Consider the following 16,942-nt stretch of genomic DNA (forward strand, 5'->3'; position numbering starts at 1 on the left):
TGCTAATTGCACTTAGCCTACGTTTGTTATAGTGGGTTTAGTCTAATTTCACTTTATTTGCTCAGCATTGGATATTTGGTGTAATGTGACTTTGATAGTTTGGTTTGACCCAATGTAGCACTCTGTTGCTAACGGGGGCTCGCTCTGATGAAAGTGAGCGCAGATGAGCTCAGGTCCTTCATTTACTTTTGAATGGTTGCTGTGATTTTTGTGCTGTCGTGAGATAAGGATGTTGATCATGCTAATGAAAAAAAAGGCTGCAAAACAAACCTGTCTTTAGCTGGAAACGCATTCAATCTGTCTTTATGGTATCAAATTTTGACCCGAGCACTGCTGTTATTTTTCCAGCCCAACAGAGATTCTTTCATTACCGCAAAATGAAATGATCCGGGGGTGATTCATCACCCTGCTTTCCACACACACACACACACACACACACACACACACACACACACACACACACACACACACACACGCACACGCACACGCAACCCCTTTTGATGTCTTGACTTTGTTTATTAGTGGTTCATTCCATGATTGAAATGGGGGTTTGGGTTCTCTCAGGCCGTAAATCAGCATGTCAGCTGGCATTTAGTGCTTTGTTTCTCATTTCAATCAAACACTCGCATCACTTGTTATGAGCCCACAGCACCACTCCTCGCCTCTCTCCTGAGCCTTGTAGTACTGACAGATGGTGTGTGTGTGTGTGTGTGTGTGTGTGTGTGTGTGTGTGTGTGTGTGTGTGTGTTCCGCACAAACCATTTTTCAAGACACATTGAGGGGTTGTCTTGACACTCTGCTCCTATTGCTCATTTCCATTTTGGTAGATTGAATGGTGGAATGGGAATTTGAGCGTTGACATTGCGATGAGAATATTCAGCAAATCTGCTATTTTCTCCATTTTCTGGCTCCCCCTTTTCCCTTTCTCTTTTTGTCCCTGAGCTCTTTCCCTCCACTGACCTTTACTCCTCTGCTCTACTGAGAATACACAATGCCGCCCTATTAAAAAAAAGCATCCTTATAGGTGTCAGCAGTGCCACTCTTAAACAAGGGCCTATTATATGCAGGGGCCCACTTTATTTTGCCTTTTCAGCTTACTTAACACATTATTGTCACCTGTACTTACCCTCTGTGTTAAAAGCCATGCAATTTAGGAGCATACACAAACACACACATGCACTCAGAACAAAGAGCCGCTTCACACCTCCGTGCCACAGCCATAGCTTGAGTGCAGGGCGACCACAGCGAGGTATGCGGGCCCTCCTCTGCGTTATCACGTAATTCACTGTGAGTGTGTGGAAGCATGCTGGCGCTGCGGGGTCACTGCGAGGACCAGGCCTCCCCTCCTCCTCCATTGTCTTGCTCCCTTGGCCATTAAGTTAAATGGGGCTCCAGCAGGAAGCCAGGGGGGGCTGTTTATGACCCGGGCCGGTATACCTTCGCCAGCAACTAGTTTACTAATGGAAGGTGCCTCGCCTAAATAAAGCTTAATGGCTCATTTAATCTCTTTTCGGCCCTAGCAAGGTATAAAAAAGGGGGAGAGAAAAGGCCAAGAAAATTCTACGAGGGATATGTTGGTTCGCTGTGTCATTTTTTTTCCTTTTACTTGTGTCCTCTGGTTCACAGGGCAAAATTAACAATCGCAACAGAGCAGACAGATTGACGGAAAGTCATTTAACCGTTCCTCACATTGATTGTGTCATCGGATTCAAAATAGCTCTGTAACACAATGAGAGCCGTATGCTTTGTGTCAAAATAAATGCTTTAACTGAATATCTCTCTCTGCTACTTTGTTTTTCTGCAGACTTCTGTACAGTTTAGCTTTCAATGCACGTTTCCTGAGACATCTCTGGCACCTGATAACTTCCATGACAACGAAAATGATCACTGGGTGAGCTCATTCAATGCTTATTATTGGCAAATGTTTCGCTGTGTGCGTAGTGCCTACAATAGTGTATATTCCTGTATCAGCTTCTTTACAGTGTATTTGTGCCTTATACTTAGTCTCTTCCTTTCTGTCTGCCCCCTCAGCTCCATGGTGCCGCTGCTACAGCTGATCTCCAGAGGGTCTCCCATGTCGTTTGATGACTCCAACCGCATCATTCCCCTCTTCTATCTATTCAGCTCCCTCTTCAGCCATTCGCTTATATCTGTGCATGACAGCGAGTTCTTTGGTCACGACAGGGAAGGGAGCAGACTTTCCCCTTCATTTTTTATTGAATCTGTAGAAAAAGGTAATTTAACCGTCCTTGTTTTCTACCTTTCAACTGTTCATGTTATGTTCCCTAATCTATGCTGTTGGTTATGTCTACTTATTGACATATTAAAGATGGAGTCAACCATTATGGAGAACGCTTGTTGTCAAAATCATCCATTCAGAATCAGTGAATATCTACTCACAATCCGCTAATCTGTACTGTGTAAAAATAAATCTGGTGCTAATGCTAGGCTCTGTTTGTAAACAAAGGGGGGCCACCGTAGCTATCAACATGCCTGTTTACAGAGCCTAGAATGTGTTATAACACCATATTCTTTTGTGTAGCACACACAGCACATACAGGTAGGAGATTGGGAGGAGTTATTCACTGATTTATACAAAAAAGTGATTTTGACAACAAGCGTTCTCCAGAATAACTCACTGCACCTTTAATAGACTGTTATGGGATTGCTAGACACCACCTATGTCTGGTTGGACACACTTATCTCCCATTTCCCACATTTGGCCGTCTCAGCCAAATAATCTATTCTCCTCGTCTGTTGTTTTTGCAGAAGTCAAACACACGTCGTCTTTGCCGCCGTATAAATGTGAAAATCAATATCCGTAAAGGACAATGAATGCGTGGCCTCTCTCAACAGGTCAGACGCAGTCCTCCTCCATGATGCCCTTCACGCTGTTGGAGCTGGTGACTCTGTCTCGCTGTCTGAGGGACGCGTGCCTGGGCATCATCAAGCTGGCCTACCCCGAGACCAAAACAGAGCACCGCGAGGAATACATGGCCGCCTTCCGCAGTGTGGGCGTCAAGACCAACACCGAGGTTCAACAGCGCATCCAGGCCGAGCAGAAACGCTGGGTACAGCTCTTCAAGGTAAGATGTGTATGGGTACTGCACATTACAGCTGAATATGCATCCATTTGTTCATATTTGTCACATTAACTAGTGTTTTTGTAGTCACGTCTCATCTTTACATGAACATGGAATTAAGGATAAGCCAATCTCAATTATCTTCAAGTACATGAATTTTTTTTATTCACATCCAATTGTTGCAAATATGGGGCCCAAAAAACGAATGACTTTCTGTTTGATGAAATGTTTTAGTGCTGTCAAGACACAGTTGGATGTATTTTGACTCTTTATTTACATATTTCTTATGGCAAAATGTTGCCTTTTTTCATTGCTTACAATGCCAAAAATGTGCTTGGAGCATTTACCTCAAAGAAACAGCTGATTGATATTTTTCTCATGCAAGAGTTTGTGCTAATCGGCAGAATCAGCTAGGAGGCTATTTTACATCTGCTGTCCCTGGAATGGTGGTAAGAGGTCACCATGCGAGTGTTGCCATGTTAACTTCAGCTGCTTAAAACAAACAGCAAGAATTATTCAAATAAGACATTCTGAAAATATGAGTAATGCACCTGCTGTACAGACTGTACTGGATAAAATATCTTGTTTGCCAAATATGTATTAAATCTTAGAATGGATATGATGATGACAATCCAAGAATTGTTTCATTCTTTTCTGTTGATGCATAAGAGCATAAACGATGATATGTGACACCACAACATGTAGGGAGGATGTTACCTCTCTGTTCATTGAACCACAGTGGCCTAATGCTCGCCTGTGTTAGTGCAAATCAAGCTCGTATGCATGAGCAGGCAAAGACAAGGTGGAGTGCTGCCATGGAGGTCATCCAATGGTTATTTACCCAAAGGAAATGAGGCAGAAAACAGCATTATCTTCGTTCTCCTCTGCTCTTTTTCCCATTCCACATCTCCCTTTCATTTCTGCCTCTTCCCTTCCCTCCATTTTCTACCAAGGAAACAGTAATCAAGCCACTTTGTTCTCAGCTGTTAGTCTTTGACAGGAGGATCTAAAAGTGAACACTGGAGTTCTGCAAAAGGTGGCAAATAACGCAAAAGAGCACGTCGGGAGTTTTCATAAAAGATCTGCTGGAAGGCCCCTTGTCAGCTAAAACGACCCATTAAAGAAGTGGGCAGCAGGGGAAATGCATTTTCCAAATTGAACGGTGGGATTTACAGTCGGTTTAACGCCGCTGACCCCTAACACGCTAATGTTTGGTTCGTGTCATCAGCCGTCCCTCCCCATCTTTTATCACCTCCATTGTCGAGCTATCTATTTAATTGAAAGAAGTTAATTGAATGAAAATGATCAACTAAGCTTGTATTAATATTGCTAATGGAACTTTCTTCTTGGCCATGTTTGGAGAACGATGTCACGCTGGAGTTTGGGAAAGGCCCATTAAGGCTTGCACTTAACCCGATGGGCTAATTAAGGAATGCTTATTCATTCCCAGAGTCAAGGGGTAGGCCTGCTCCAAACCCATCGCCATGCGCCTTTTACAGCATTTTGCACTTGCCATTATTGCGGACTCTGGTTGCCTCGCGGTGATTGGCCGAGATGGATTGTCGCTCTATGCAAAATGACGTGCTTTAGAAAAGAACATTTCGATTAAAATAATCTAGACCTGGGTATTATATGGAAATGGACTGGCTGTAACTTTTATTGGCAGACGTGACAGCTCCCTTAATGAACCTTCGTGCAATGACATGCAAAGGGTTATTTAGCGGATGTCTGTCTGCGACCAGCCATATCAGCAGCTGAGTCCATTATGTCCGGTGAATGTGCCACTATGTCCACTCCCAATCCTGGACCGCTGACTGAAATCCTGATGGAAAATAGTATAGGTAGAAATAAACTCAAAACTATCTATTTATTTACATACTGTACATGTATGTATTTTAATTGATTATGTCACTGATCTGATCTGCTGGTTAGCTTTTTAAAGCACATGAAGTAAATGGAAGTTCAGACAATACAACTGATTGACTGAGTGCAAATTGTCAGCGTAGCCTATGTTGATGGTCACCTAAAATGTCACAATAGTATATCAAAGTGAAATATCATCCCATCCTGAGCCTTAGCCTCCTGTAGGCCAGTCGACTGGCATTGCTGCGAACCCAATGCTGCTGTGTCTTTTGCATCCTCTGTCTGATGTCAGCAGAGCTCGCCGGTAATTAACAGGGCTGGACATTGAGGGACGGCACAGGTCGTTTTTCTTTTATACTCCCCATAAATGGTGCACTAATGGCTGAATTCTCGAATTGCTTTTTTACTTTCTTTTTTTCTCTCTCTCACTCTCTCTAAGCGAAGGCAACTCATCCTGTTGAACAGCCCATACGCAGAAACAAATCAGTTATCAGTGTTGTTTGCTCTCTACTCTGAAATGTATCTAAAGCTTCCAATAAAGTGGATTTTGTGATTATGGAGACATTAATGTATGGGTGTGCCTGTCTACTGTGTGTTTGATCTACTGTCCAGGTCATCACTAACTTGGTGAAGATGGTGAAGGCTCGCGACATCAGACGACCCTTCTGTCCAGCAGGTCACTGGCTCTCTCGGGAGGTCAACATCCGAGCAGATAAGGTACGCAACTGTTAACACTGCCATTTTTGTTCCGTTTTTAGCCTCATTGTGAAATAAAATGCCTGAGAATAAAACACATCATGGTAATCTTGAGCTGCATTCACAAAGCTTCCTGTTGGTTGCGATGGTAAACATTACAGATCTACAGATAATCATATAATTGTGTCCTTTTATGTCAATCTCACCTTAAAAATAAGATGAAATCCTAGTAGAGATTAGGGGTGTGAACGTTTACAAACATTTCTAAACGGTTACACGGCTGCAATGTTTTCGTGTACACGTCGTTTTTTTTGCGATGCTGTTGTAGTGACAGTGTGCAGTGAGAAAGTCAGGCAGACAGATAGACAGAGGCAGAGAGGCCTTTATTTCATAATTTTGCTTTTTGAATTTGAAAATTATCATAACTACCAAGTGATCATCTGTCTTCAGACTGACAACCGTTGTCGGCTCGCGAGCCGACCAGCTGTTTGAGACGGAGATGAAAAGGAAAGTGGAGGTGTAGCGGTTAAATAGTTCAATGAATAAATATTGTAACCAAACACAATAATGTATTGTGTTATCTGCTGTAGTAGCCTAAAGTAGAAGTAGCTCACATCACCCACCACTCCTTGAACAAATTATAATTTTCCAAACTCGAGAAAAAAAAAAAAAAAGGTTTTGTTTATCGATTTTTCCTAACCGGTTATGATTTACCAAACGGTTACACGTGCACACCCCTAGTAGAGATAAAGGCTATTTACAGTGTACCTCCGCCCCGAAGTCAGGTGAAGTAAGGCAGAACAAAGTTACAAAGTTGTTCACAAATATTAAAACCAGAACAGAACAATTGAGATAATGTGAGATAATAACCACAAACCATATGAATTCACAAGCAAGATTAATAGGTAATACAAGTAAAAACAGATCCTAAAGCAACATCTGATGAGTAGAAAAGTTTAGAAGAAGTCTCTGAGGCTGCTAGATTTTTCTAGCTTGACATTCATAGCCTTTGGGTTTTAGTTTTAGATCAAAAGCACTGGCACCATCTCTTTCATTAAATGTGTCTTTTCTCTCCAGGTGACCCAGTTGTATGTTCCCTCTGCGAGAAACGTTTGGAGAACACGACGGATGGGTCGCATTGGGCCACTTCAGTCATCACTTGATGGTAGTGTAATCGGTTATCTGTTTTTGCATTGATCTAAAAACTACATTACCTTATGAGAATGTGGGTCTTTCAGTAGCCCAATACTATTTGAAAATACGTGTTTTTCATTATTTCATCATTCTACCAAAAAATTATCTAAACATAACTGAAGAACAACCCAAGTCCTTGTTATATTTTTACATTTTTATTTCAATTTAATTATACTATTTATGCATTTTTAATAGTCCATTAAGTGTTTGAGATCAGTTTGAACAGCTAGACTCCTAGACTGTAATCCAAAGTGTTGTACTGGTCTCCATCTGCACTGAATGAAAATGGAGAATAGTGTACAGCAATGCTTGTGTCAGCTTGATACGCAGCCCAGGAAATCATCATAATTGCTGTCCAAAGGCACCTTCTTCATATTTGCTTTTCATATCCTACGCAGCTGTGCAGTAAGAAAAGCTAGGAGTCATCTGACTAGTTTCTCTGTTTAATAGATGGAGGGAAGGATTTAGGGTGCAAATTGACTTGTAAATGACATCCTTATTCTCCCTAAACAAGTGATTATGTCTTTTTTTTAAGCTAGTTAGAAAATGCCTCATAATGTGAAGATTTCCTCTTTTGCAGCTTTTTCACAGGGACAGGGGAAAGAAAAAATCTCTGAAAAGTCATTAGCCTTCCCCGCCTGTTTTAACAAAGATATATTAGCACATTTTCTCTTCATTGCCTCAATTAGGCACTCTCACTGACGCAGGCAGGGCTTCTTCCCCTGGCTCACTTTGAGCCATCCCAGGTTTCTGTGGAGTATGGTGGGAGAGCAAGCTGATAACAATGTGTGTATGATCTGCCCAATCCCACTCCCAGGCTGTATGGGATAAATTCAATTAGTGTGAAAGTACCTGATGAGCTCGGCCACATCTGGTCCGTGTGTTTGTCTGGCCTTTTCTCATTTCCTTAAATGGACAGGCCAGCGGCTGATGAACGAGCAACTTATTGACCACTCTACGGCCGTATTTCTCCTCAAAGATGGAAACCTGATGGGAAAATGCAGATCAGATTGACTAATTGAGCAGAATAATTGAAGCTGCAGTGGACGCAATACGAGGAGGGTGGAGAGCGGTTTAGTTATTGTGGCAATTCCTTTTTCTTTTTTTGTGGGCTAAACAGTCTAAACCCTGAGTTTAATGCAAAACAAACATCAGCTTAATGGATCCAGCCCGGCTGGTGGGCGGGCAGCTCACAGCCGGGTTAATTAAAAGGGTGTAATTAAGAGGGTCTATGATGGAAATGTCTTTAATGGCTGCCCTGTAAATAGTGGACCAGGTCTTACTTAAAGAGTTTAGCAGTAAAGAATGTGGTAATACTGTTCAGTGAGTTTTACACACAGGGGACAGCAGATGTTGGGGAAATATTCTTCCTGCTTAAGTTTCCCAGAGCAAGGTTTTTTATCGACGCCAGATTCAGTCCTGTCCACTTGCAGTTGACTGTGACCTTTGACCTCTCGGTGGAGCAGAAGACGAAACAATCTTTCTATGAGGCTAAAAGTGTCACTTAATAAAGGTGAATACCCAGTAGCCAAGAGAAATTTCCAATTTTAACAACTTGTGCTGATTTTTGAAATTTTGAAAAAAGAGCAGTGCTCGGGACCAAAAGTGTAAATGAGGTATTGTAGGCCTGAAGACATCTCATTATTATGTGTGCAATTGAAAATCATCCGAAAATTGTTAAAAAATGGGCCATGATTTTAGCCAAAACATATTTGTGTCATAAGCGCAAGGAGAAAAGCAAGAGTGACTATCCGACATAAGGGAAAAGCTCTTAATGTGTTGAATTTTGTCTGGTCTTTCTGCAGTTGGTTTAGAGCCTCCGCAGCTGTCTGTGTCTGAGGAGAGACATCTGGCCATCCTCACAGAGCTGCCTTTTGTGGTTCCCTTTGAGGAGAGAGTGAAGGTACTGCACCGTTGTCCAAACACAACCCCACACACACACACACAAAAACAAAAAAACAAATTAGGACTGTATTAGGAGGCCTGGGTATTTCAGGGCTCTCCGAAGAATTATGTTGTTGCCATCAGAATGAGAGTGCTATCAATTACAAGCACTTTACATCCTCTTTGGGAAGTGGAGCAGTGCTGCAGTAGACCATAATGGTGCTGCATTATTGTTCAGTAACATTGGGTCACAATGCGACATAAACCAACTGAAACTTGGGTTGTAAATTGATAGAAACTTTTAATTTGAAGTGTTTCGATGTATCATTTATTTTGTGTACCATTTATAGTTAAATGAAGCCATTGTGGGTGACATTTTTCAGTTCTTCTGTCAGTATTAACAAAGGATGTCATGTTGACATTAAGCTGATTAAGTACTTCCATCAGTATACCATTCTGATTCAATAGCAGCTGCTAGAACTTACACATAATGTCAATGCCATTTTCTTTTGTCTAAATAACGCCTCAGTACCCTGCATTGCTTTAGGATAGAAACCATTAGTTTTAAGTCTACATTATCAAGAGTCAAATGTTGCTTTTTAGACCCTCTCTCTTCTCTCTGAACTAACAAAAGAAAAGGGGCAAAGCATGAATAATGTAGAGTAGAATCTATACTCTGAATGAAACATTTTACAACTAAAAGCATTTGTCACTGACCCTGCCACTGAGTTCACACCTTTTCCTGTAGATCTTCCAGAGGTTAATCTATGCTGACAAACGGGACGTGCAGGGGGACGGGCCGTTCCCCGATGGCATCAATGTCACCATCAGACGCAACTATATCTATGAAGACGCCTACGATAAACTCTCTCCAGAAAATGGTAGGGCCATTTTACATGCATGCACGTGCATTATTTGTTGTGATGAATATGTCATATAAGTGCATCATGTTGGCTGGAACTTGCACTGCTGTACGGACTGTGTTCCTTCCTTTTCCAATATGACAAGAACAAGAGGAGAGGAAGAGCGGCGTTGTAAACGTGGACACTGCTACTGAAATTATTTTTCTGCTCTATATAAAATCTTAATATTGAAGATCAAGGTTTCAGTTAGCATTAAAGATCAAGGTTAGCTCGCTCCTCGCGCAGAGTATTGAATTCCGGTAAAGCATAATTGTCGTTCGGATTATTATAATGGATCACATAAAAGCAGAATCAATTATTTTAAGTCACCTCTTTTGTGTTTGAATTTGAAAGGCCACTTTCGTGGGGGCAATCTGATTAAAAAGAGTAGTAGGCGACCTGGGCTGAAGACATGATCTATATCATTTATGTGTCTATAAGTTATAGCTGCCCTGATTTATCACTGTACATTAATTATTCTGAAAGATGACCTTTTATATAGAATTTGATTTGAATATTATGCAGGTCAATAAAGTGCCTTCTTGCAAAATATGTTTGTTAGGAAAAACAACACAATACACTAGATTTAAAATGGTATTGGAATTATATTGGACCATTTTTCAGCAATTTTCTTTATTTACAGGAATAATCAGGTTTTGAAGTAGTCTTTTTGTCAATAATTTAAGGGCATATTTTGCAGCATATACAGTTGGCCCAAGATATAAGGACTATACAGTATATCAGTGAAGAAGGTGAGACCTTGAAAGTACAGCCTCCCTGAATATGTTAGTGCTCTTAAGTTGAAATGTTAAATACAACAAAATGCAATAAATTAACTTCATAGCATTGAGACAGTGCTAGTAAAAGATAAATGGAGAAGAGAAAAGAAAATAGAGAAGGGACTCTAAACATAAACTCCTTTTATAATTGGGCAAAAGTTAGCCTGGCATCGCTACTTCCGCTCAAATTTCATTTCCCTTCAGTAGTCAGTCTGGGTCCGCGGTATATTTGCGGGTTTTCTCAGCCAGATTTTTGGCGGTCCAATCAGCGAACAGAGGGAGTGGCTGAGAAGCCGGCACATGACATACGTCACGACCAAACGTTATGCGATTGCTTGGTAGATTCAGAGTGGCACTGGGCAGATCCATTATTTTTAAACTTCAACAGACACCCGCTTTCAAGTGAGTTAACGTTTGTCAATTGAGCGATTCCAGACCTTCTGTACTTTGAAATGAAGTACGATGGTCTGGTAGGACCAGGCTAGCCATGCGTGATCATTGAGAGGGATTATTATTGTATGACTGACTATACATTTTTTTTGCTTTTTGGAAAATCCTACTAAGTATATTTAAACTATTTACAATACTATAATGTGCACTATTATATTATACAGTATATTTTATTGTAAACTATAGTAGTGTTTCTAAGTTATCAATAAAGGGCCTGTTAATAAAACCTGAGGTTATAAAGTATTTCGTAGAAGATTAAGGCTCTTACTTAATAATGCAGGCAACAATAGTTTAAACTTAAGTTAAATGTATAATGTGTGAAAAAATGTGTTTGTCAACTGATTCTGATTTATTGCAGAAGTCATATGAAAATGAGTAAGCTTATAATATTTATGGATGATGGTGGAAACCATAACAGTATTAGTAACTGAAGACACCGTCAGCCTGTTTTGACTTCTCCTGCTGGAAATCGCTGTGAAATGAATGCAAAGTAAAGCATGAAAACAACTTGGCTGTTTGCCACATTTATCAGAGTGAAGATAAAGGCCCGCAGTTTATTGCGACCATTAACTTTATTGGGCAATGTTTTGTTTATCCCTCGTTTCTTTTTGTACCTCCATAAATTCTTCCTCTTGCTCCGTGTCGTCCATTTAAAGAACCGGACCTGAAGAAAAGGATTCGAGTCCATCTGCTGAACGCTCACGGTCTGGACGAGGCGGGCATTGACGGCGGTGGCATCTTCCGCGAGTTTCTCAACGAGCTCCTAAAGTCGGGCTTCAATCCCAACCAGGGCTTCTTCAAGACCACCAATGAGAGCCTGCTCTACCCCAACCCCGCTGCAATGACGCTGATCGGAGACTCTTTCCAGAGGCATTACTACTTTCTGGGCAGGATCCTGGGAAAGGTGAGCCTCCAAATGGAAATCTAATAATTATAATAATAACTTTATTTTTATAGCACCTTTTGGTGCTGCAATCTCATGTCTTTTTAAAAAACCTTCAAATCCCCCCCAAAATAAGGGGGAATATATTAGAGCTGGTGATAAAAGCAGCAATAAATGTTCATAGAAAGATTTAGTCGCAGACTGCTTTGGTTTGATGGTCAATACGTCAATTTAAAATCAATGGCAGTCAGTGTCAAGGCTGCCCTCGCTGCATATGTATATTTAGAGGTTGTTGTGGCGTCTGTTCAAGGTACTGACAATGTTAGGAGAAATGGCTGTCATGTGTTTTCTGCAAAAAAGATTTTAGAGCCTGGCACTCATGCAAGCTTTGCGGTTTGTTAATTAGCCCTGTGCATAATCAGTTGACGGCATTGTTTTTCTGTCCACTTCCTTCCTCTGATGGCACTATTTATTAGAGCCTAATGTTTCTAAATCATCCTTAATGCATGTGGTAGCGATTGTTTATCAAGATGCCTTCGTCGTTGCAGGGGCTATCATCTCAACCCGGGAGAAGAATTACCTCATGACAAGCAGTCGCCTCTCAATTAGGGCTTCCATTAGCCGATGATTCCTACCTCTTGTTTGTGTAGTGATTGCATTTGGCCGGCACTAAATCAGCAAGCCCCCACAGACAGGACATAAATAAGCGTTCAAAGCATGTGGTAATAGCATTTTGATCTGTTTTACAGTCAGGAACATCCAGGTCTCTTCTCTCTTACTCGGTCCGAGATGGTCCGGTCCACTTATCAGATCGTCGTAACTCCTCCTCCTGCCCCACATCCTCCTCTTCTTCTTCTACATCTTCTTTTTCTTCCCTCCGTTCTTTACAAGTGACAAATGATCAATCAGCGGCTACAAGTTCTCCGCCCCCACTCCCTCGATATTGTGCTCTCAATAGCTAATGGTTCAGGCAATTAGGCGGGGGGGAAATTAATTTGAATTTGACTTTCAATTAACCCTACCTTAAGTTCCTCTTTCTCCATAAAAATGGACGTTTGAGTGGCCATTTGAGAGGTGTATTGATATTTGTTTAGTGCCCGTTATTGCCTGGATAAAAGGCAACCGTTTATATAGATTGGGATTGCATCACCACCATTGCTGCAGCCGCAGTGTGCACAGTGCACATTGCGGCTCAAAGGACACGGGAGATTAATATTGTTAATTAATGTCCGAGGCGTGCCATTGTTGTGGAGGTGATGTATTACAGGCAGGAGTGGCTTGTCTAGGGTACTCACTGAAATGGGATTGAACATCAGAATAGAGGCCGGTCATCATCCCTCTTCCTCACTTGTCCACCCAGCTGACAAGCTGAAAGATTTAGGCCACAAATGGTGTAACGTGAAAACAGGTTACTTTGCTTATGTGGTTCCATCCATCCGGACTTTAACCTAAAAAGTTAATTTAACCTTGATTGGAGGGGAGCATTTTGCTGACGTGGCCTCCCATTTCTCATTATGTAATCTGACCAGTAGGAGGTCTTCTTTGTGCCTCATTCGCCTCTCATTAGTATAAAACCTCCAACCTCATCAGCTGTGGCCCCCTCTGATGTGAGCATGAGGAAAGTTTCTCCTCCCACCACCAGACTTGAGCGCCGTCTCCTCTCCTCTTACTGATCTCCAGCAAGTGATAGTTAGTTCCCATGAGAGGGGTGTGAGGTTGGGGCCCCTGATTGATAGAGATGCGTTTGAAAGGCATTATAATTTTATTGATTGTTAATGTTGTAAATTAAGGAATGTATTTGGCAGCTAACAGAATGCACCTGCAACGTTGCTGGCATTTACTCCACCTGATGGTGCCGCGATCTGCTTTAATTGCGTTGCCACTGCACTCACTTATATTAAAAGGCCCGGGCCATAATAATTAATTATTTGCAGCCCGAGTCATTTTGGCACAATTTCTGGCAATAAACACCCATAAATAAAGTAAGTGGCATTGAAAAAATAAGGCTACAGGTTTTTTCCATATACTTATTGCTGCCTCTTCCCGGCATAAGTGTTATTGATAGGTTTCAAGGGGCCACACCGCGCATATGGTCTGAAACGAGCACCGGCCACGAGAGAAATACTAAGTGGATTATTTTGCATAAAAAATAGACAATGTTTGAAGTTGCGCAATTAACCTGTGTTTAGAAAATAGCCGTGATTTATGCGTGCGTGTGTGTTTAAGATGCATGCATTATGGAAATCCTCTAGATTTATAATCCATTTAGCTGATGCGGTCAGGGTTTTTAGCGCTATCATTTATAAGGACCTGTATATTTTAATGCCTCCAACGGGCTCTTTTTCGGACTAATCCAGTACATTAGCTTTGGGTTTTATGAGTCACCTGCCCGGCTCTGGTTCTTAATGGTGTTTAAGGTCAAGGTGAGAATTGACATTTATAAAGTTTGTAGCGGGGGGGAAACAGAAGCCTGTGTGTTTTTAGATGGATTGCGTTTAGTGTTTTGCTCTCAGTCAGTCTGATGTGATCAGATCTTATCACTTGATCCTTTGATAAAAGAGTAGCAGGCAAATTGAATGCATGTTGTAATCTTAATTTTTGAATATGTACTTAGTAGTGTTATGTTTGCCCCCTGATGCAGGCTGCAGTCCATTTAGTTATCTCGCTTATCTAATCATCATGTTTTATTCAGTGACACCCAAGCAATAAATAATAGCTGCGTTTTTAATACCCAGAGCATTCTCCTCAATTGTACTGATTGACTGCTGTTTGTGGGGGAATTCACAAGCACCAGCTGTTCCCTCGTCAGTTTAACAGCAGCGTTTTTTCTTTCTCCCTATAGGCGCTGTATGAGAACATGCTAGTGGAATTGCCCTTTGCCAGTTTCTTCCTGTCAAAACTCTTGGGGACCAGCGCCGACGTGGACATCCACCACCTGGCGTCTCTGGACCCGGAGATGTACCGCAACCTGCTCTTCCTCAAGAGCTACGAGGGAGACGTGGAGGAGCTGGGCCTCAACTTCACCGTGGTCAACAACGACCTGGGAGAGGCTCAGGTAGGGGACTGGGACTGTGGTGGGGAACGGGATGGGACTGAGTCGTTTGAAGGTTGAGTCAGGGATTCTGGAGAACGCTATTAGTCAAAATCCATAAATCCTCCTCACAATCCACTACCTGCTCTGAAAGGAATAATCTGGTGTTAACACACAGCCTAGGCTCTGTAAACTGGTATGTAGACAGAGGGTTTATTATACAGAAAGCCGATTCTCCAGAATCACCAACTCAACCTCAAAAGATTCACGTGTCCTTTGTTTTTTTTCCATATCTATTCCTACCCTTCTACCCCTCTCATTCAGCAGTGGTTCCCACCTCCTGTTTGGTTCCTCTTTGTGGCGTTAATAATTCATTTGCCTCACGATGAAGCACTTTTCAGCTCAGAGAGAGATAAAGCACGTCGCCGCTGTCGCCTTAAGCTCCGCTGCGGCGCAGTGAACACAGCGGCTCTGTTGACCGTTCCACACGCCTTTCCCCCAGAAATTATCTGGCAACACGCCTGACAGAAGCAACCCGCCGCTCTTAAGCACGTCCCCTCCAAAAGCTCAAGTCACCTGGGCTCAGACCTGCACTCTACCCGGGAGCCCCTGTTTGCTGAGGGCCTTAACGCGTCCTATTAGCTCTCCTCAAACAGCACCTGAAACGGTCGCGTCACAATGTAGCCACAAATAGGCCATCGCAAACACGATAGGGAAAACAATTTGTGAAAGATTAGGCACACACACCCGGGAGCAGTCTGCCCTGCATTTGCCCTCGCCAGATAGCCAAAGCAAGCAAGATAAGGACAGTAATTCTCTTACATTAGCACATAATCAGAATCCACTGTGGGTGAGAAGGGGGAAAAAGCTAGAAAATGACCACATGCTCCACGAAGCACTCATGGACAAAATAAGAGGAACACCTTACTTTATAAATACAATCTAACTCAATATCGCAACACTGAATACCTGAGTGAAGCTTATCAATCACTTTCTGTGAAGACTGCGTCAGAGAGTTGCTGATTCATTCTATTGTTAATTTACAATGTTCCTTGTACTTTTGTTAAACAAATATCCTGTTAAGTGTCTCACAGTCAGCTTCTGTCTTTGTGACAGTCTACTTGGGACCACTGTTATACCTTAAAGTGTTTGAAACCACCTCGCCAAATTGTATATTCATGCAACGTTTGCAGCTGATACATAAGAAATTAAGATATTTTCCCCAAAAAGCTATTTCATAGTGTTTTGGGGAAAAAATAAAAACAACCGCTGTGGTGTCAGGTTTCCAGCTTTTTGAACTGCGATCGTAAGGAGGATGTCAAAATTAAAGAAGCCTTACATTACAAGTGCATTTCTTCCTAAAGTCAATACATTACAGTTGTAGAAGTAAGTCCTAGATAATACAAGATCACACATGCCACCGTCGAATGCAGGAAAAAACTATTGGGAAAAAAGGGACAAAACATATTTTGTGCCTGTGTAGCTGCTATGATGTCATCATACACCCAGCTTCATGAACAAAGATGAGCACATCCTATCAAGTGCTAACTGCTCTATAGCTAATGAAATGAGAACTTGAGGCCAAATTGGATTGGACCAGATGTTCATTGGATCGGGCTATATTTAGACGCACTGAAATGCACTCGCACTGAGCCATACCTTTAATCAGAGTGCTGTTGGAAAACATTTTAATTACCTTTCTGTAATTTAATTAAATCCACCTGGCACTTGGATTGTTTGTTGGTCATCTGGCATCCGAGGCACACTTAGTGTTATGCATAATGAAGTGTGCAATATGGCTATCGAACAGCAGTGTTTCTCAGCTACTACTATATGTGGAACACATACAAAGAATTTGTGAAATAGTGGAACTTAAGTTGTGTGTGAAACTGGATACCTTGTGCCTGTTTGACCCAGGTGGTTGAGCTGAAGCTGGGGGGCAAAGACATTCCTGTGACCACAGCCAACCGGATAGCCTACATCCATTTGGTGGCCGACTACAGACTGAACAAGCAGATCAGGCCTCACTGCCTGGCCTTCAGACAGGGCCTGGCCAACGTGGTCAACCTGGAGTGGCTGCGCATGTTTGACCAGCAGGAGATCCAGGTACACTGCACCACAAGACATGACCAACAGAACCGTCCTCCAACCTGCAACGTATTAATAACTTGCAGACT

General features: G+C 42.0%; 1 protein-coding gene across 1 annotated transcript in view; it reads left to right on the forward strand.

Annotated features, from left to right (window-relative positions):
* ube3c (ubiquitin protein ligase E3C) overlaps positions 1-16,942 on the forward strand; it is a 28,614-nt gene that overhangs the window by 8,265 nt on the left and 3,407 nt on the right. The window contains exons 12-21 of the mRNA XM_080049755.1: positions 1,805-1,891; positions 2,032-2,234; positions 2,857-3,086; positions 5,559-5,663; positions 6,720-6,807; positions 8,642-8,739; positions 9,469-9,601; positions 11,508-11,755; positions 14,577-14,789; positions 16,683-16,871. Of these exons, the coding sequence (XP_079905881.1) occupies positions 1,805-1,891; positions 2,032-2,234; positions 2,857-3,086; positions 5,559-5,663; positions 6,720-6,807; positions 8,642-8,739; positions 9,469-9,601; positions 11,508-11,755; positions 14,577-14,789; positions 16,683-16,871 (1,594 nt within the window). The remainder of the gene's footprint in view (positions 1-1,804; positions 1,892-2,031; positions 2,235-2,856; positions 3,087-5,558; positions 5,664-6,719; positions 6,808-8,641; positions 8,740-9,468; positions 9,602-11,507; positions 11,756-14,576; positions 14,790-16,682; positions 16,872-16,942) is intronic.

The sequence above is a fragment of the Ammodytes marinus genome, assembly GCF_949987685.1.
Source record: "Ammodytes marinus genome assembly, chromosome: 21".
Taxonomy (NCBI): Eukaryota; Metazoa; Chordata; class Actinopteri; order Uranoscopiformes; family Ammodytidae; genus Ammodytes; species Ammodytes marinus.